The 22338-nt window shown below is 38.2% G+C and overlaps 1 protein-coding gene across 4 annotated transcripts in view; it reads left to right on the top strand.

The window, feature by feature from the left end:
- Nucleotides 1–22338, top strand: part of pard3aa (par-3 family cell polarity regulator alpha, a) — a 426846-nt gene that overhangs the window by 126974 nt on the left and 277534 nt on the right. For all 4 annotated transcript variants that reach the window (XM_057322206.1, XM_057322207.1, XM_057322205.1 and 1 more), the window contains one exon: nucleotides 21212–21359. In XM_057322206.1, the coding sequence (XP_057178189.1) occupies nucleotides 21212–21359 (148 nt within the window). The remainder of the gene's footprint in view (nucleotides 1–21211; nucleotides 21360–22338) is intronic.

The raw sequence follows: 22338 nt of genomic DNA, 5'->3' as shown, positions 1-22338 counted from the left end.
AAATTGAAAACTGTATTTTCTTACCGGTGTGAATATGTCATTGTGCTGTATATATAAGAGCTTACAAACTGGGTTTTTACTCATTTCTATTCTTGTGAATGATGTGAATAACGGCTGTTACATCAAATATGGTGACATCTACACAACATAAACACAAAAAAGAACATCATAACTGGAACTTTATCACACAAATAAGTCCAACTGATGCACTCATTCTCAAAATTCACTAGAGGTCTGAAATTGTAAGGGCGTTTTATGCCTGAACTTGTGCTGTGAACTTCATCAAACGGTTTAAAACAGGAATGATGACCGGATTTTGGTGCGGTGTGAACCGAGCATTAGTTATAAACCTTTTCTGCTATTACAGCTCTTTACAGTCAGGGGACGGTCAAGAGGTAGTTTGATGGACTGGTTATTGAATGTCCTGCGGCACTTTTGAGTTTTTGATGATTATGGTCATTTTCAGTGTCTCGGCACGATCAGACTCTCGTCTCCCAAAATTCAAGTCACAGTAATAGAGGCCTGAAGATGATCACGTTTTACCCCAGCAGCAATTCTCTGCTCTTAAAGAAATAGATCAGCCAGCAATCAAAGCCTCATGTCATAAATCTCTTTGTTGTCATTTACAGTTCTTGTCATACAAATAGTCACCAGTCTTTCCATTTTGAAACCAAGTCTCGGTCTTGTCCTCAGATCCCTGCTATTCACAGAACTGAACGACGCCGGTCGTCTGTGTTCTGCTGGCAACAGGACACACACCTGATCTAAGACCCAGTCTGAATTTATTACATTTAAAGAGGATTTGATTCAGAGCCTGTATTTTTGGCGGTCTGCCTGTGTATGATGCAGTGTTTGGGTATTTTTTGGGACACTGGGAGAAATGATATTCATTCCTTCAAGGTTATATAAACTAAACAAACATAATAAGGAATGACATAACATGAATGATGGCATTGCTATACAGTAAATGAGCTTTTCATTTCATGTAAAGCTATTGGTATAGGATTACATTACTCCAGTGCTTTTGCAAAACAATACTCTAGGTAGATAAACTTTTACATTCTTATGTCAGACTCAGATATATTTAATACTACTACTTATTGGTTTCACACTATTTTTCTTAAATCTTGCCTCCATGGTTTTTACTGCATAGAGAAATTGGAGATTCTCGGCAAAATTATGTCGGTTGTCTTCACAAGAAATGCTGCGTGCAGTTGCGACATTACGCCACAGTGGAGGCGCTGTTTCGTTATCAGCACACTGAGGCGCTAAAAAGAGTTGCAGAACAAGAGCCAGCCTGTGTTTCACGGCTGTTTGTTTTGAATCCAAGTACGTTTAAATTCTTGAAATTTATTAAATTAACATGACGTACATCATTGTAATGTCTTTAGCTGCGCAGTTGGATCGTTGAATCAGCGTATACTGTACACAGCGAGTTCGCCAGTATGAACGCACATTGCGTTTAGAACAACTCACACACGAATGACTCATTTGAACCGATTCATTTAAACTATAGTCACTAGCTAATATAAGAGATCCTTGAATCATTTAAAGTGAACCGCAGAGAATGTAAGATGTGTATGAGCTTTGTTCATTTAGTAAGACTGGTTAATTTAGCTGGCTATAGAGGGTATGCACGTGTTGTCACTTTCCCACGTGAACATGCCGGAACGCGCCTGCTTGAGTGGTAAAACACTGGGCAAAATGAATGGTTACTATATCAGGAAACGCAATTCCGCGCAACAGTTGAGTGTCTAAGAACACCTGATTCCTTTGTAAGTCATAAGGTAGTCGTAAGGATCACCGTCGAGTCCAGCTGCTTGTAGTTTCAGCAAATAATTGCGTGTTTTAGACCCGGTTTTTGTTTCTCCTATTGAATGCAGCCATTTTGCCTTAGTTTTACCACTCAAGGGAGCGTGTTCACGTGGGAACGTAACGTCAATGCATACCCTCTATTGTGGGCTGAAAAGTTAGTTGAAAACGATAAAAAAGCTTTATTTGATAAAAAACATTTCTGTTTGATTGAATAAAAGTAATGTTTTATATAACTTAACAATTGTCATTTTCATCTCATTTTAATAGAACTTTTAATATGTCAAAGTCACTTTGGTTAAGCCACTTAAAGGTACGGTAGGCCTACATGTGTGTGTGTGTGCGTGTGTGTGTGTGTGTGCGTGTGTGTGTGTACAAGATCAGGATGGCACAACCTCAGCCTCAGTTTGAGCCAGGACAAACCCTGGCCTCCTGTTAAATTTTCTGTAGTTTGATTTGATGTTTTATGTAATCCCACTACATCCCACTTATACTAGTAATAATGTACAGTAGCTTAATGTATGTAATTTTCCACATGGCTTGTTACAGTTCTAAAACATGAATGTAAACTGTGCAGCCTACAGTAGGTGAACATGCATCAATAACTGAATAATTGCCTGAAACTGTATATAAAGTAATTAAAGGTGCCATGAATTAAAACCACAATTTGTAATAATGAATTGAATCCATTTTGGAATAAGGCTGTAACATAACAAAATGTGGAAAAAGTGAAGCGCTGTGAATATGTTCCGGATGCACTGTATATCATTTTTCAAGGTTTTATCCACCGTTTGCGAATAATGGAGGCTGTTTTGAAGTGTTTTGGTATTATTTCGGGTGCTGGGTCATATCCATAAATTACCGGGAGTCTCCCGTTTGTTTATTTATCATGGAAACTCTCGTAACATTTGAGACCTGCGATCGCGGTGATCTTTTGTCCGGTTTGCGATCACAGGTACGGATATCATTAAACACCATACAACTATAGGCTATACAAACTATACGCAAAGCCTTGCCATCACATCCGGGAAGTAAATCAGTAAATTTGAGTAAAATAATCCCGTGCGAAGAGTCAAGCAAAAGCAATTCAATCGCCCCCTGGTGGCTGCAGTATAGGTCACAAGCCCCGCCCACTCCATGTAAACGAATGGGATTCACGACAAACTAAAAAATTCGCTTGAACGTCAAATATATTTTTGCCAACGATACTTCTCAGGACGTTATATATGTTGATGTAAAAGTGACGTGGTAACATGATTACTTCGTTTACATCGTTGGGGAATATGGGCGGGACCTTGATACGGAGCCTCTACCTCGCGCTCACTACTGTGCAGACTCTGGCACCAAATGACATCACTGGCGCAATATGTCAGTGGCCATATCTTAGACAAACAGTTGATGTCACGTTTAATATTTAGTCATAAATATGTTTCATTTAAAAATTGTTTGTAATCTCAGCAAGTGATTGTTAAGATTGTTAACTTATTTATGGAATATAACAAGGTCATGAAGTTCATTCAACATACAATAAAAAACTTGAATTCGAGAAAGGCAATAGGGTAAATTTACAAAAGAAAAGCTAAAAAAAAACGAACAACGTTTTAGACTTGGAAGTACTGCTTGGAGGCATTGCAGAAATGGCCGCTGAATGGCATAGTTACTACTTTACCGAACTCAACATCATTGTTTATTCAAAAACGCATGTTTGCTACCATTCACACATGGCACGTTTTCCGGACACTGTGTCAAACTGTCAGGGCGGTCAGGTCCACCGCTAATCTGAATCACTAGGTGCGTTTAAATGGACCAATGTAATCCGATTAAAAATCCAATCCGAATGAAAACGCTTCATATAAACACGTCAATCAGATTAAAAATGCCCAAGCCGATTGAAATTTCAGTCGGATTGTAAAGGGTGGTTTATGCCGTTTGTAATCCGCTTGATAGGACATGTATGTAAACACCTTAAAAACCAAAGTAGGGAGTTTTGCGCATGTGCAAAGACGACGCTGGCTCGTACAGACGTAAAGGCGTATGACGCATGGAACGGAGCAGCTGTTGCTAAAGAAACCAAAAACCATAAATCTGACAAAGCGGTACAAATTTCCATATGCTTGTCATCTCTAAATGAACATATTAATGTTTCTATGCATTTAAAATGTCTTAACTGTTTCCCTTGAGTGAGTTTTTAACCGCAATTTCTCAGTTCCTTTTTTAAACATGATACATTTGCAGATGTAGGCCTACAAACATCCTGTAGGCTAAAATATCTAATCATAAAATTTCATCAGTAGGCTACCGAACATTTATTTTATTTATCGTTTACTTACATGTGCTTTGGAAGGATGAACTGTTTTTACCATGTTAAGTCGCTGTAACGACCTTGCTTCATTGATATGTAGACATTATTTTGCGTTTATGAATTGTACATTATTATGCTGGTGTCTGTGACATAAAATAAACACATCTGTGCTTACAACATTGTTTGAGTAGCCGTTTTGTGAATATTATAATGATACCCGCGTCCACCGCGCCCGTCTCTGTTTACCGTTAATGCTGATATATGAATCTGCATATTATCACTTCTAAAATTCGGTATTAGCTGTTGCTAAACATTTATTTTAATTATTGTTTGCCTGCAGACGCTCTGGTGGGTCTTGGTACTTTTGTCATGGGTTTACCATGGTAAAACCGCATCGGATGTGCTCGTGCTTCATTGGCACGAGACATTACTCTGCCTTTATAAACTGTAAAAAAGTTTCGTGCCGTTTGTAAAATAAAATAAATGTGCTTTAAAACACTGTTTTAGTGGGTATATCAGAAGATTGTATCAGATTATAAACTTGTCATGTAAACACGCACATCAATCAGATCACTTAATTTACCTTTCATGTAAACACTACATTCAGATTGCACAATCTGATTAAATTCAATCCGATGTGAACATGTAAACGCAGCTAGTCGCACAACCGAGAGTCCGTCAGCCTGCGCAGTACAAGGCCAAGCGATCCACGCTTGTGTGTCAAGGACAGACGGTTAGAAACTCAGCCCTCACACGAGGGGGCTTGAGCCTTTTGAAGTTCTTTCTCTTTTTCCTCATTCCCTCTTTTTCTTCTCCCTCAGTAGCTCTTTCGTCCCCAGACGGCCATTTAATTACTTTTCTCTTGGATTTTTTGCATAACCAATGAAGGATTGAAGGGCACATCCTCTGACAAGCACTTTTTTATATTGCTTCTTCTAATGCCCGTGTTTGAACTGATACACACAATAGAAGGGGTGTGTGTGTGTGTATGAAAGGCAGACGCGGGCGGCGCCGTTTGAATGTGAATAAAGGAGAGAACAGAAACGATTGAATGCCGAGGAGCCCAATGTAGGCAAACTTATTTGATTTATTTCATTTCATGAAAGCGCTTGGCACAAATGACACCTGGAAGTGCTTTTGGAAACTATATTTAGACAGCAAGATGAATCACAACACTGAGAGAATCGATAGAGGGTATCATAAACAACAGTTCGGTTACCTAAGAGAGAGTCTGTTGGCACTTGTGCTAATTCATTTCATGTAAACAAGAGTGTCGCGTTATTAAAAACTTTCGCTCAGACATAACATTCGTGTCTCGTATGGATCCGCTGAACCTGGATAGCGAATTGAATCACGCGCTTGCTTTTGTTTTTTATTACTGTGTTGGAAAATCCAGCTAAAACTGGCTTCACCTCCCAGATAGCACAGGTACGTCTTTAAGATGTCTGCTAAAGAGCTGGAGATGTGGAAAACATCTGCTGTGTGAAAACTAAGGCTGTGCATTTAACATTTTTAACGCATTTATACACACCCGCCCCAGACATAAGTAGGTCATCTTACGTTTCATACAGTTGACTTGTGACAAATATGATGCTGGCAACAACTTACTGCGTGATATAACATAGAATACTGTCAGAAAGAACATAAAATGAAAGATATCTGTGCAAAAATGACCCTGAATGAGCGGTTGTCTCATATTTATTTAGTTATGCAATCACACAATCATAGCAGTGCTATTTTTGTCCAGAAAACTAGGAGTGCATGTCATGTTGATTTAATACAACAGTTAATTAAATAAGTAATCAATTTTAAGATATATTTTTCTAGAAAAACATGACCTAGAAAGCCTCAGGAGAAGTGGAACACACAGCGTGGTTTCGTTTCTAAATGAATACGTTTCTTGAGCGAATCAATTGGGTGAATCAATTAATCCGTGGCTCATTCATAAAGAGTCATATACTGCATTCCTGAACGAATTCAGTGAATCTAACGAACTAATGACATTTACCGCCACCTACTGGCAGGTTTAATTCTTCATAGAATTTTAACAGTATTAAAATAAAATATTTAAATATTAAGAATACTAATAAATTGGTGATAGTTTGCCCAATTTTTTTTGCTTATTTACATTTACGTACCCTTATGTCATTTCAAACTTGAATTACTGTTTCTTTGGGGAAAAGGAAGATATTTCTTAAGAACGTTAGTAACTGAAAAAAAAACAATTATGGCCATTTTAGGTTCTGAACATCTTAAGCTACTTTCTGTGTTGTCTTATTATGGCTTTATGTGATATTTTGGCCCCAAATGTGATGTGTGATTAAGTTTCGATTAATTAGATTAATTCATGTTAGAGACTTTTAATTAATTAGATAAAAAATTTCAATCGCTTCACAGCCCCAGTAAAAACATATGCTACACATCTTTACAGTTTTACATCCATTCTAAATCATGAACATCTTACAGACGTCTTCTAGATGTCTATATGATATCTGACAGGAAACGTATTGCAGATGAGCAAACAATCAAAAAACGTAAATGCAGAGATCAGATAGATGTTTGCCAGATGTATGTGCTATACTGTATCAGCGCTGGTAATTGGTCTTAAGGTGGTTTTATGCTGTGTTCTCACCAAACGTGAATTAAGCGTTTGGCGCGAGTAAATTACATACAAAGTCAATGCAAAGACGCGCATAGACGCGAACTCGCAGCAGGCTGCGCGAATGATGCGAATCGGGCAGCGCGTTTGAGGCGTTCTTTCAACTCGAGCTATGAATTCGCGTGAAGAGTTTTCGCTTCACTCGCGCGAAAATAACGAACTTTTCCCACGAGTAATAAAGAGCGTGGAACGCGATTGCTCGCGTTTGGTGTGAACACAGTATTAAAGTAGTCCAGACTGACTATTTAAAAACTAGCTTCTTCATGTTCTTCATCAAATTCACTTGATGATATTGGCCGAATCTCTTTTCTTTCAAACTTGTTTGAAAGATGCAGGATTGAGGTTAGCACCCTCAGCCCGATCCATATCACATCTCAAGTGCACTTCATCCAAACCTGTAATTGTTTTGACTTCTTCATGCTTTTTCCTCCTGACTTTCATGACTCCTCACTTTATAGCAAAAGGTCTAACAAGTCTTCAGCTGCTCTATATTTTCCCTTTGGCCCAAATAAAGCGCAATACAGAGGGCCAAGGGTTTATTTCATTAATGTAGCGGAGAGGAGGAAAGCTTATTGGAATTTTTACGTTCTGTCAGCACTGTGTAGGTAGCGGGCGGCAATACACGGGTATAGAAAGGCGAATGGATTCATTCCCCCGACTCTCGCAGCTCGGGAGAAACTTCAAAGGCAGATTTCGATAAGTCACAGATTTCGGCACAGCACTGGCGCTAAAAATCTCGGCCAAGTGGATTTGAAAGGATGAGTCTCTAATCTGTTTAAACTTTGCTTGCGCCGACTGTTTTCACACCGCCTTACCCACCACCACAGCGAACCCCTTATTATTCTTTTCATAATCACTTTCAGGTGCAAATAGTACCTGTCTCACCATATCTATTAGAGGAATCAGCAGGCGACTGATGATACATTATTATATAGAAATCTGGCTCATTATACCATAACATTGTTATGTAAATTTACACATTTGGCAGATGCTTTTATTCAGACTGAATTACAGTGAAACAGAGGGTAGTTACACACGGTTAGCACCACACTTTACCAGTTGAGCTGCAAGAACCTTTATTTGCGCCTTTTCATGTATTTTTATCATGTATTTTTATTCAAAACTATGAGATTTTACTAATTTCCCATTGATTTACATTAGATTTCACTTTGTGCGGTTTTAAAAAATGAATGTTCTGATGTCATTTTTACCCTTACTATAACTGTTGTTTGTTTTTTTCGAACCCATATGAAGCTTGAAATGACATGAGTTAGTAAATGATGACAGAATTATTACATTATAAAAGTATTCTATAAGCAGTTGCTCTCATTGACTTCCATTATATGGTTATAAAACCATAAAAGACATTTCTGAAAATATCTTCTTTTCATGCAGGTTTCGAGTGACGCCAGGGAGAATAATTATGACAGAATTTTTTATTATTGGGCAAACTATCCCTTTAAGACTTTTCGGTTTTCCTTTAAGACATTACCGTGCTGTCACTTCGCGCAACGTTTCAAACTTTTTTCCGCGCTTATCTAGAAGTAGGAGTTATCTTACCCGGACACTACCACCGAACAAATGTTCCCCTTATGGCAGCACTTGTGAAATATGTATTAAGGTGAGACACAAGAGCGAGAGGATTGGGCCTATTGTGTGAATATTTGACGATGTTAATGAGAAGCAGGACAGGCCTAAGCACTCAATGGGCGTGCTTGAGGAAGTCCTGGGCGATGGGAATAATAGCTAGATAAAACGATGAAATGTTCAAAGGCTGAAGTGTGATGAGAAATGTTCAGTAAAGCGTGACAGAGCCATGCCCAGCCTCACACTGAAGACCTTCAACCGAGAAGACTTCTGTGACTTTAAAGTTTCTACTTTTCTGGACTTTGTAGCTTGAGTACGTTGCGTAACGTCAGAATTGATGTCATAACTGAGAGAGATGGAATTGCTTATTTGTGTCATCTTATGTTTTGAGTGTCATTGACAGATTGTTTAAGGTTTGATGGACATTTGATGGAAGGATAAAGGAGGTAGAGATAGAAAATTGTGTTGTTAAAATGAAAAGAAAATGTGCCAGGTTGGTATGTAACTCTTCTTTGGTGAAAAGTAAATGAAATATCAGTCTTTTATGGATGTTCTTGCAAGAAAATGATGACAAATGCTCAGCATCTGTGAAAGCAAACACACAGAGAGAGACAGTGAGTGAGAGAGAGAGAGAGAGAGAGAGAGAGAGAGAGAGAGAGAGAATGTGAATTATAAAATATGCATCAAAATATACCTTGGTATTATTTTTTCTCAACAAAAAAAAAAAATACAACCTAGCAGCGTAGACATGGTCCTGTGTATTTTTCCATTGCAGGGCTGGTCTCATGCAGTCCAAGAGCATTTTAGACTACAGGGCTAGTCTTGGTCAAGGTTTTTTCCTCGTGTTCTTTCACTCTTATTAAACTTGTATTAACTCAAGCCCCTCATGGTAAGACATGAGGTGAGGGAGGGCCTGGAGTTACATTTCCACTGGTTCCTTGCTGTGAAATAACACAAAATTTGTGAGGAAATGTTCTGAAGGATCTGAAGCAGTTGGAAGCTGTATTTTTTATTTATAGTTCATTGCATCAAATTTTGTTAATGCACTTGTTCTTTACAGAGCAAAAAGTCATTCGCTGTACTGTATGATGTTTCTTGAATTTTGGGTAAATGAGAAACAAGAGAAAAACAATGTGCATGGGAGCTGGTTAAAGGGGTCATATGGCGCAAATACATGTTTTTCTGTGTCTTTGGTGTGTTATAAGTTGCCCATGCATGTATTAGACACGTAAAATTGCAAAAATTAAAGTGTCGGAACAAAAGATGCATTCTATCTAAAAGCGAATGCTCACCCAGACCGGCCTGAAACGCCTCGTGTAACCACACCCCCACAAATCTACATCAGTTCGTGGTATGATTCGACTAAGACCTCCCAAATGTATACGCAAGTAAGGTGGCCGTACCTGTCAGTACAATTGCTCTGGAACCTGACGTACCAAATATCGTAGGAGGCGTTACATTTCCGTCACACGCTTGCAGTGTTTGACCAATCACTACACACTGGTTAACTGGCCAATCATAGCACACCTCGCTTTTCAGAGTGATGAGCTTTATAAAAAAATCCACACGTTTCAGAGAGGCGGAGCAAAGTGGAGATACAAACATGCACGGTATGTGGAAAATACAGCGTTTTTGAACCTTAAATCCTGCATACACATTGCATAACATCTAAAACAAACCATAATATTCATTTTAGCTGTGTCACAGGACCCCTTTAACAACATTCTTCAAAATATCTTTTTTTGTGTTCTGCTGAAGAAAGAAAGTTATACAGTTTTGACATGACAAGAGGGTGAGTGAACGATAACATCATTTTCATTTTTGGGTGAATTATTACTTTAAATCGCATACAAAATCTTTTGGGTGAATTTGTTGAGGATTATTTGAGTTCATATTGACATCTTCAATAAGATTGACTTTCGATCGCAAACTTGGAAATCTGAGCTCAGTAACATTTTTGAGATCTCTTCTGAAACTCGGTGTCTTTGTTTGAGCAGAAATATCTAAGATGCATAAGACTCAAGCAAAAGTCACCATTTGCTTTCCTTATGACCTCATTAATGTCTAGGAGAAATAATTGAAACAATGAAATAGCGACGGCGATTCTTCTTATGGAAAAGTGAGAAAAGCCCAATGATTTTAGATTCCCTTGATTGATGTACATATGACCCAGTTCAATCGTTTAGTGATAAGATGTGATGAACTAACCTGATTCTTTTTGGCTGAACAGTACACACACCATATGTTCAGTGATGACCCTTCATCAGGACTATACTGCATTTCCTGTGGACCAGTTTGATTAGAAGCCCGTCAAATTAACCACCCTTGAAATCCTGGCACATCTGAAGCATTCGGCCATGTTGCAGTCCTATTGAGTTCAGGAATCGGTCCGCATGAATATGTTATGCGGACGATTGTTTCGCAAGACGTGTTCTGTTGTATGTAAATAAATGCTATACGTGAGTTCCTTTACTCTATTAAATATGCATTTACCTAGTTTTTCATATTCCGTTTGAGGCTTTGAAAACATGTTCAAAAGATTCAAAAGGTTCAAAGATAGCTGAACAGCAGGGGTAATCACTCAGATGTGAACTTGCTTTTTTATACCGTGTCTTTGAAATGTTATTTCATTGCATCTGTTACCTCAAAGTTCTTAAAGGGATAGTTCACTGACAAAATAACAAATCTTTCATTATCTATTCACCCTCATGTTGTTCAAAACCTGTATGTGACTCTTTAATATGTGAAACAAAAGAAGATATTTTGAGAAATGTCTCAGTGGTTTTGTGTTCATACAACAGAAGTCAATGGGGTTCAGTGTTGTTTGGTTATCAACATTCTTCAAAATATCTTCTTTTGTGTTCTGCAGAAGAAAAAAGTTACACAGATTTGAAATGACATGAGGGTGCATAAATGATGTAAATGAATCCTAGGGAACTCACAAAGTAGCTGAACGATTCATTTAGATAGGAGACTTGAAGCTATACGGAATAACTGCAGCACACATTTCACGAACATAACCTATTTATCTACTTGAAAAATATCAAACTTTTACACTCCACCATCCTTGAAACAAAACAAATATATAGCTTTACAGCGCTTAGATCATCCATGCACTTCTAGACAAATATTGGCTTATTTTAATTGAGTTGCTGGAGGCTCAGTGCTTGTGTTGCAGTGGTTTTTTCTGCAGTGTTTGTTGTTTGTTTACTTTAGTTGCTTGGTTTGGATTTTTCTGCTCCGTAGCCTTCCATAGTGCTGTTTTACTTATTCGGAGTTCACGCAGTTGTTCGCACTTTCCTCGTAGCCCAAAGGAGTTTAATAGAGGTTCAACCAAATGATTCACTTTTAATCCCTTTGCCTTGAGCTCCCTGCGGATTCACTTACAAAGTAAAAAAGAACCTGCTGACGCGTTAAAACACTGACCGCTCGTTTATCCGGCCAATTGGACGTTTCGCTGTGAGCCAGTGTATTGAGCCAGGGCGGCTAATCGAGTTGAGGTGAGTTACTTTGAGCTGGTTTTGCACCCGGCGGGGCTGGCCGGGTCCGCTTTCACGGCGGAAATTTGCCATGCTTCCATTGAAATGTAGTTTGGAGGTGAGAATTTGATGAGGAATAAAACTTTATTAATCCTAAGCAGGTCCGCTCTGAGAAAATTGGCGCTTGGACCTGTCAGGCAAATGGTTTCGAGGCCCATGCCGTAATTGGGGGCACGGCTGCAGGAATGTCTCGCTCCCCTCTGGTTTTATCTTGTTCGCTGTCGTAGCCATTAAGGTGGGAATGACTTGTTTGATAGCAATTGAACGGTGTCCCTCCAGCTCCGGCAGGTCTTTTGATGCCCACGGCAGGGTTCTGCTTATGTTAATGGATAGCGTTGTCTCTGTCATGCGAGTCTGTGATGATTCTGGACGTCTGATACGTCCTGTAGTCACCGATCACAATGTTCACGTGGTGCCTGGAAAGATCACAAGGTATCTCGGCCGTCACGGTTAATGGAACAGATCCTCGTGTCAAAGTCTTGCTGTAATCACCCGACACTCATTCGCTGCAAAAGAGATCAAAGGGAACAGACATGAAAGGCATCGGGAAGATCTGGCCTGCTTCTTTCCTTGGGTTTTCTTTTGCTGTTCGCTGTGATAATGAGTGATTGACCCTGCGGTGTGCGGTAGAGGAAGTGTTGCGTGTGACCAAGGGTTCTCGGCGTAGACCACCACAGGGTGCAGTCAACACCATAAGTAAAAAATTGGCTTTGGACGATAAGATTAAATAGAGAGCAAATGGAGACTGGAAGTCTCCTGTCACTGTGTCTTAGATGTATCTCTTGAGAAAAAAAATACAGTTTACATGCGTCTCCGCTTGATTTTCAGATCTCAGCAAGGTCTCAAACTCTGCTCAGATTTGCCAAAATTCGTGTAATCTTTGACTAACTGTTCGTCTGAGCCATGGTATGCACATCATTTTATAACTGTATACTCTTGCTGCTTGTCTGAATTTTTGCTAAACAATTGTACGTTTTGTATTCCACATGTCCCCTCCAAAAAGAAAGACAGTATTCAGATAGTTTATTAAAATTCACTGTCATTTTAATTTCACAAGTATTGCAAGTAATGAAATATCCGAAGATAACAGAATGAAGCAGTTGCTCGGAGGTCTTCACGGTTCCACTTGGGTGGAAAACCCGATGTCCATCCCGAGACGCACACAAGTTCGGGTGTAAAGGTTTAATGAGTGCCTCGACTCGGATAAGGGATGTATCTGATATTTGTGGAATTTAAAGTTCATTTACTGTTTTTACTGAATGGTCCTGAGAAGAGCCCAAATAATATTTGATTACACAATGTGACATTTAAAAAAAATCTGTTTGTTTAACATGCTGAAAATGAATATCACGTTCTTTTTTAACAATCGGTATAAAAAAAAACACATTTATTAGGGATGTAACGATTCACTCAGCTCACGATGCGATGCGAGTCACGATTCTGATCTCACGATGCGATTTATTCACGATTTACTCACAATTTATTTTGAAAAAATGAGTTGAAACAAATCAGAAATGAACAACTTCCCTTGCATTATTTCTTAAATGGTTCGTGTTTCTTCATATGATAAAATAATGTTTTATTTCAAATAACAAAACTAAACTGCAATTTTATAACAAATTAATAATAGAAAAAGTCTCTTTAATATAAACAAACTAATACTGTCTGTGCTTTTCTTGGATTTTTTTGCATTTAAGAAATATCAGCATCCACGTTTAGGTTTGCAGTGAAAATAGCGGCCCCCTGCTGTTCAAAAATGTATTGCGATTCAGTTCAAGCCTCAACCGATTGAATCGTCACTCATTATAACCGATTTTAACGGCTCACGGTGAATGTTAATCCTAATATATATATACCAGAGGTGGGACCAAGTCATTGTATTGCAAGTCACAAGTAAGTCTCAAGTCTTTGCCCTCAAGTCCCGAGTCAAGTCCCAAGTCAAGACAGACAAGTCCCGAGTCAAGTCCCAAGTCAAGACCGACAAGTCTCAAGTCAAGTCCCAAGTCCTACAGTTTGAGTTTCGAGTCCTTTCGAGTCCCTTTAAAGGGAACCCGGTGTTAGAGAGATGTATGGCTTAATGCGTTGTAATACCTTACACTACTAGCATTTGTCTTAGAAACACATCAAATATTTTCAGTCTTAAAAAAACCTAAATGTAATACTCATTTTAACCTAAGGAGGCCGCCATGTTCTTTTTCGATGAGGTAAACTGGTTGCACGCACACTAGGCAGCCAAACTAAACACGACACACTAATCAGTTCTTCAGTAAATATAAGGTCTGTAGGATAATATATATATATATATATGTGTGTTAACAATGTTCACAGCAAGGAAGAAGGAGGAGGGAACCGGAACGTTGAACAACAAAACTTTAATAAAATAAACAAACAACAAAACGAAAGTAAAATGCCGCAGCTCCCTCACGGTCGACTGCCGGTCACACATAATAAAACATAACGTAAGTCCAGGCCTGGTTCTCTCTCGTCCTTTACTGTTGTCGCTCCTGCTTTTATATAATGCTAGAAAAAAGAAAGAAAATAAAGACGCTATTTGGTGTATTTTCCTACATTTTAATATTGTTTGTCAGAAACAACACAAACATGCATATTAATAACCAAAATCATTTCGAATTTATCATATACACGATGTTTTAGCCATTATACAATGCATTTTATCCAGATTTGACTTTTTGATGTTGATTTATCAACATCAGTAGCCTAACGTTATTGTCTTCTCTCCCTCGGTCATTAGATGACGGGGCTAATATTCACGTGTGCTCTAATACAGAATAAATAACCAAACCGCAAGCATTATTATTGTGTTTATCAGTATATTCTCATAATGTATAAAGTATACGATTAGGTGGATGCTGATGTCTTAAATAGTCTTAAATGTCTCAAAGGCGGTAGTTTAAAGCTATGATTTAATGCACGCTCACCTTGAACAGACGTCAATACTGAACGCGTTCTTTTATGGCTGGCAGGCTGGCTTGTGTCAAGAGGACATACCGCCACCTACTGTCCCTGTGTTTTTATATCTGATCTTATGTTTTACGTGTCATATTTTACTGTTATATATGGAAAACGTGTGTGCTTCGCTGTTGCGAAAGAGAACAGGTTTAGGTCGCAACCATTTGACATCACGGATTCTGACGCAAAAAATAGCGGCCTCCTAGTAAAAATATTTTTTCAAAGTTTATGAATACTGTGACAGTTACACTGTTTTTTTTATTTCACAATTATAAAGTCAATGCCATTGTTCATATATTAAGCCATACATCGCTCTATACCCAGGGATCCTTTTAACGTGTTTGCAATGTAACGTTAACAGTGAGTTTACAGTTCATTGATTTAACTATGCAGCTAGCAAAGTTACTTAGCCGATAAGCTAACGTTAGCGTCATTCAAAACTTACCGTTCTTTGTGCAACTTCAAATGTCGAACGAAGTTAGTTGTTGCGTCTCCATCTGTAATCTTCGACCCGCATGTTTTGCATATTGCAGTTCGTTTTTTGTTGACCACCTCGTAGTTTTTATACCCGAACGAAACTATCTTTGGTATCATTTTTGCCAACTGGCGCGTTGTTTGACAGTTCTTCTTCATTGGTTGTCCTGCAATTTGATTGGATGGATACTGTCGGATCAAAACAACGTGGTCTAAATTGATTGGATGTTGTGCCGACAGCACACACAGATGCACATAAACACAGAGAGAGATAGAGCGGTCCACGTCAACATACTTTTTAATCTTTGGGTTTTGGGGAAAGTAGCAAGTCAAAAGGCTCAAGTCCAAGTGAAGTCACGAGTTACTGATGTTAAAGTCCAAGTCGAGTTGCAAGTATCTTTACATTTTGTCAAGTCGAGTCAAAAGTCATCAAATTCATGACTCGAGTCTGACTCGAGTCCAAGTCATGTGACTCGAGTCCACACCTCTGATATATACTGTATATACATTATACGGTATTATTACAAGGTACAAAATTACAAGGTACTGGAAGAACACTGAGCTTAACAGTTACTAAAAATGAGTCGTCCAAAACTTCAGAAGTGTACATTTGATCGTTTTTGTCTTTTATGACTATTACTGTCCTCACGAACCAAGTCCCAGACGTAGTCACCCATCATTGCTTCATCCCACCTTCCCTGTGCTACAGAAATGTCTAGAATTTTCTGACAGTGGCAATTGGAAAATCAATTTTAAAATATGTGAAAATTTGCACAGTTTTTGTTTATCTGCAATATACTGATATATATCGTAATTAATGATATAAGCTCAAAAAAAAAAATTTGAGCTAAATTTGTTACACTATGTTATGAGGATAATTACCTTGAATATTTACGGAAAAAAAACATATGAATAAGTGATATTGATATTGCACTTCATAACAGACAGCAACTCATGCACTTCAGAATGTACTATAATGTTCTTTTGAAGTGCATTTTTGACATGCGCAGAAAAGAAACAAACGTTTTCAAATGCAGAAAAGGAACAAAAGTCCTTGCTCATGCCAGAGGTACTAAAGGTTTTGTACTTTTGGTTTTTTAATTATTTACTATCATAATTAATGTGAAATAATACCATAATTTAAGTTTAATTATCACAATTAATGTGAAAACTAAATAAATGGAAACAATTTTGTTATGTGCATTTTTTTATTATTGCTGTATATGATTCATTTATTTCATTTCAGTTCAGTTTGGGTTTTGTTTTATTTATTTCCAGTTAATAGTTTTAGCACCTCAGCTAAACTTATTTCAGTTTATTGCTATGGCGCAATAAACAGATGCCAAGGCTCTTGGAACGACTTTTCATGACTTCTACCTCAGTGGAAGGTTTACCATCTGTAGTTCATCTAGATTTTTCCTAGTGTGACAGCACACATGTGGACTTTTACTAGCATTACGCCACCAAAACAAATATAAGGAAGAAAATCACCATGTATCTTCCTATAGTGACCGTGTCCGTCAGCAAGTTCTGCAAAAACGTAATTTTTAACCCTGACCACAGCTTCAAGTTAAATTCACCAGGAAGCTCAAGTTCATTTGTCTGTCAGCTGCAAGTGTGTTACACAACTCCGTGACCTTTTAAGTCCTGTCCTGTGTTCTTGTTCTTATTCATCATCCCACTTTGCAATTAGCCATCAGACTGCTGGAATATTTGTCACCAGTTTATTTCTCACCGTCATTAGCATTTCTGAGCAGTACAGCTGAACAGTCACAGTTTCTGGCAGGACATTCTTATCTTGTGTCCATAAACCAAAAAATATGAGCAAGGGAAAAAATACAAGAAACACGTATTATATTACAAATTTGTCATTTACATGTTATTATTGCTTTTCGGTTAAATGAGAAAGAAGACTTTCTTCCATACCAGATAGAAATAAAAATGAATAGTCCTACACTCTCGAGTCAGTAGTTTAAAACATTGAATGAAATAAACTGCTAAACCTTTGCAAAAACATTTATTTTTGATGCCTTTGCACATTTTTTTACACTAACTGTGTGTGTTGAACATAATGCTAGTGAGTTTAACATGTCTGTCAAAGCGAGTAATCGTGATTAATCGATTCCAAAATAAATATTTGTGTTTATATAATATGTGTGTGTATAGTATATGTATACAGTATATAAATACACAAACATATATTTAAGAAATATGTGTAATATATGTGTATATACTTTGTACATTTGCAGGTTTGTTATTTCCAGATAACAACCTCTCAAAACTAATAACACACGGTAATCTGGATATGCAGCAAATCATTTTGACAGGTTTTTTTTAAATGAAATGTAAATATATCTTTTAACAACATATATGACATTATATTTACAAATGATTAAACCAAATTGCCTGTTTGTGACATCTGAACGTAGTTTGTTATCTTAAAACCGAAAGTAAATGGTTTTTCCTCGTGAAAGGTCTGCATTCGGTAAAAATGAGCTAATAAAATATTTCAAATTCACATTTCATGTCCAGTTTATTTCTCATGTGGCAAGTAGCCATGTAATCAGGGCCGGCCCTGGGCATTGGCAGAGTAGGCAAATACTAGGGGCGCCGCCGATCCCTAGGGGCACCAAAATGAGTGAAGATTTTAATTATAATTCATAATTTTAGCGCGTTATTAATTATGTCACCTAGTGTGATCCGTGCAGCTAATCTCACTCCCAGACTACAATTTACATTGTCGCATTCCTTGCTCTTTATTACTTGCGGGAATAGTTCGTTATTTTCGCGCAAGGCAAATTTCTCGCCCGAGTTGAATTTTTTCAACTTGCACGGAAGTCGCAATTTACGTACGTTCGCAGCCCGTTTCGCGTGTTTGTTTTATGAGCTCTAATATTCAAACATAGTAGCCTATTATTGAGAAAACCATTCATTTTATTTTATTTGCAACATTATTTTCAAACAATGAGAAGATAATTAGAAACGGTTTTACAAATTACAAATATTTGTAGTTGTTATTTATTTACTTTCTATTTATGTTAATCACAATTCATTTTATATTAAAATAAATATGAATAAAAAAAATCATCTTTATTTATTAATTTATTTATTTTGTATAGGAGGGGCGCAATCTTAAATCTTGCCTAGGGCACCAACAGAGGCTGGGCCGGCCCTGCGTGTAATAAGCGGGATAATGTACAAGCAGCGGGCTGTTATCGCGAAATACTGTCGGGCTTATTTCTGCAATAACAACCGGCTGCTTGTACATTATCCCTTACATAATAATCGTGACTAATCAATTCTAATGATGATTCGAATTCATCTAATTTTCAGTCTTTAATCCACTGGTTCAGACTAGTGCACAGATCTCTAAAATATCTAGTGATTTTGATTCGGATGGTAAAATTGCTAATCTTTCACTCATTCTAATCTTTTATCACCTCTTCCAGTGCTAACCCTAAGCTTCTGTTCAATGAAATAGTATTAGTGGGAATTTCCTCCTCTCATGATTCATGTTTTTGTCATTGTTTTCCTCTCCAGCGAGGAGAGATTTGACCTGTGAGGATTCTTCCGAGAGCACACACTTGTATTTACTCGCTAAAACTGCTGTTTACAGGCTATTCATGAAGCTTCAGTTCATTTAGGGCAAAAGATGAGCCTCTTAAGACCCTGTAAATACTGTGTGATTTATAAACAAATACCCGGTGTGATTACGAGTGCAGGCTCAAGTGAGTCTGAGCATGTTTGTGTGGCGCCTCTCTAACGCTGAAGAGGGTTAAAAGAGCGTGTGTGGAATACACCATTAGCATACAGACACGAGTCGAATCATGAAGACCAATAATTACACTTTTATACATCTGATCATTGGCATCATTTATGAGCCTTGTCTTTTTATAGCTGTTGCATCAGGTCACGTACCTGTTTTGGACATCTTACAATTAATGATTTGGTTTAAAGACATAATACAGTATAACTTTTGTGTTGTTTTTGAACATTTGGGTATTTATTGAAAATTATGAACACAAAGTTTTTCTTTGATCAGCTTCTGTTTCTGTTTTGAAGATTGATACGAGAATCTTAAAGTCCCCTTTAGGGGTGTAACAGTACGCGTATTCGTACCGAACCGTCACGAGCTGTCACGGGAAAATTCCAAATTAAGTCATCATTCCTACTATATTTGGAATGTTACCCGTGACGGTTCCGTACGAATACACATACCGTTACACCCCTAGACCCTGTGAACCGGAAGTTGCGATCGATTTTACTTCCGTATTCTGACATTTCTGAGTAAAAAGGAATTTCAAAGGAGAAAATTAGTGGGCGTGGCTTGCGTTTTTCACTGCAAATTGATTGGATGTGTAAAAACAGCTGTTGCATTGATTTTGAAATGAAGCTGGCAGCAGACTGACAGTTGAAGGGGAGTAGTAAAGGGATGCTCCGGCCAAGCCGTCTAATGGCTGGAATACACTACAAGACTTTTAAAATCCGAACAGATTTTTTTTAAACTAGACATCATACACTTGCAGACTTTTTGAAAGTTTCAGATAAAAACACACTAACTGATCAAATCTACAGACTGGCACAGTCTTTCTGCAACAAGTCCAGACTGAAAATCTGGGCAAAATCTGAGCAAAAAGTCTTGTAGTGTATTTTAGCTTTAATTTACGTCATTTGAGATGGATAGTCATTTTAGGGCGGAAGTGCATTTTCAGATTTTAACTGGAGATTATGAGGGTACATGAATTTTAAAAAGAAAAACCCACATTGATAAGCTATTTACAATAAACGCTGCAATATTTCATGAAAAAATAAGAATAGTCATTTTTAATTTCACTTGGACTTTAATAACATGGTTTTTCCAGCAAGACCAACAGTGGTCATGGTGATGAAGCAGTCTGTCAACACAGTGGCCAAATCATTTTAAGAACATTTACTTGACACGCTTTCATTGGGCCAAATAAACAAATGAGAAGTCACTTTGAATTATGACTGATCGTAAACAATATTTAGAGCGAGAAAGAGAATAGGAAAAATGTACACCCCAGCACTTTGGACTTCTCTGGTCACACATCTGCCTGCTAGCTTCTAGTTTTGAGCATAAATACCCAGAAGCGATCCAGAGAGGCTGTGATTTACGAATAAACAGACTCATGCTGCTTTTACAGCGTCTCTGTGTTTGCCGGGGTCTGGCGTGCTGCATGTGACCGGCTGAATGCATGTATTGCCTTGCTTTACGGTTAATTTCAGCAGAAATCAGTACAAAAGCTGATGAATTAACCTCCCCGGTAGTTTCAGTGCAATTTTGTACCTTTGTTCAGAACGTGGCAGCAGTACATAGTACATGAGCGTGTGCCAGTGAGTTATTTTCTGAAAAGCCTGCTTTCACCCTTTAATTTAGACTTTCTTTGTACATGTGCCATAGTGCAAGATGTAATTTATTTGCTTCAAATTTGATTTAATAATTTACATAGTTCCTAAATATACTGTATATATATATTTTAAATTTTAACAAACATTGTATCAATATTAATGTAGGTATTACCATGTTTTTATAGTGATGCTAAGCTTTGACGTACTTTTGAGGACCATGTACAGTAAATACCACAGTACAGGTGTATACGTATGAAAAACATTTTTTTGTATTTATATATCAAAACCCCATAAGGTTGTATTACCAGCTGATACTAGGACTATACCACACTGGGGTGCACCACCACAGTGCATTTTAGTGGGGAAAATTCTCATGCGTAGTCACATTTAGTGAAAGACAAGAAAGCATTTTATAAAACACAATAAATAAATGTAAGCAGCATTTATTAAATATAATATAAAAAGTATAATAATCTAACTGTCTTGTTCTGTCATTAGCTGGTGGCGGTCTATGAGGAGCAGGACCCCCATCATGGAGGTGACGGCACCAGCGCCAGCTCCACGGGAACCCAGAGTCCAGAGCTCTTCAGCGCTGGGGAACTTAACTCGAGTGAGATCGAGGTCACCCCGTCTGCCCTCAGAAGCAGTGAGTTACAACTCAAATAAACCTTTTCATTCGTTTGCACATGCTTTCACACTTGAGGTTTATTTGGTTCTCCAGGAACGTTTTCTTTACAGAAATACAACGTTAGTTTTGGTTTCTCAGAACGTTCTGGGAACCAAAAACCAGGGGTGGACTAAGAAGCAAAATCGGCCCTGGATTATTCGGCCCACATCGGCCCTCCACCATTTCTGTGGAGGGGGGAATAATAAATCCGGCCAAAGTCCATTCCGGCCCCATACATTAGCGGCCCACCGGGAAAAGTTCCGGTACTCCAGATGGGCAGTCCGTCCCTGGTGACGGCCGTAGGCCATCGGTGTGACGGTCTTTCTGGACTTTGACAGAATGTCCTACCGGTCAGTCCTCCACTGCCAAAAAATAACGTTAGGGGAACGTTCTGTGTATGCTGGGATTATTTTATTAAAGCCGATGTCTGTATTACTTCCCAGACTCCTATATTTCATCCAAATTCATCAAACAGCTTCACACCAACCAACAAGCTGAACTCTGATATCCAACAACTCAAATCTAGTTTAATTTAAAAGCAACTAATAGTATAAAAGTTGTGAGAACGTGTCAAAAACGTCATGTTGAATCTTTGCCTTCTCCTAAATCTATTTTTGAAATTCCTTTGAGAATCTCTTGCTCAGTCATAAATCTGATGTTTCAGGAAAGAGAGAGAGAGAGTTACACTGAAGTTGTCAGCTCTGAGAACACATCGTGTGCTCTGTTAGGTTGTGTTTGACACTGGACGTACGGGGACTGACCTTGACAGGAAGGCGGGTTGAAGTGGGCAGGTGAAATTGTCAGGGGAACTTCAGCTACTGACCAGCGAGACGCATTCGTTCAGGTGTGGAGAGAAGAAAGTCTACAGCTATGATTAACAGTGACAGTTCAGACCGCTCTGAGCTTCACACACACACACAACCTCATTTGAATATATATTAGTTAGTCCTGATTTTGT

Source organism: Triplophysa rosa, linkage group LG23 (genome assembly GCF_024868665.1).
Source record: "Triplophysa rosa linkage group LG23, Trosa_1v2, whole genome shotgun sequence".
In the NCBI taxonomy this organism is placed as follows: domain Eukaryota; kingdom Metazoa; phylum Chordata; class Actinopteri; order Cypriniformes; family Nemacheilidae; genus Triplophysa; species Triplophysa rosa.
Note: the sequence above shows the minus strand (reverse complement) of the source record. Positions and strands in the feature narration are given on the sequence as shown.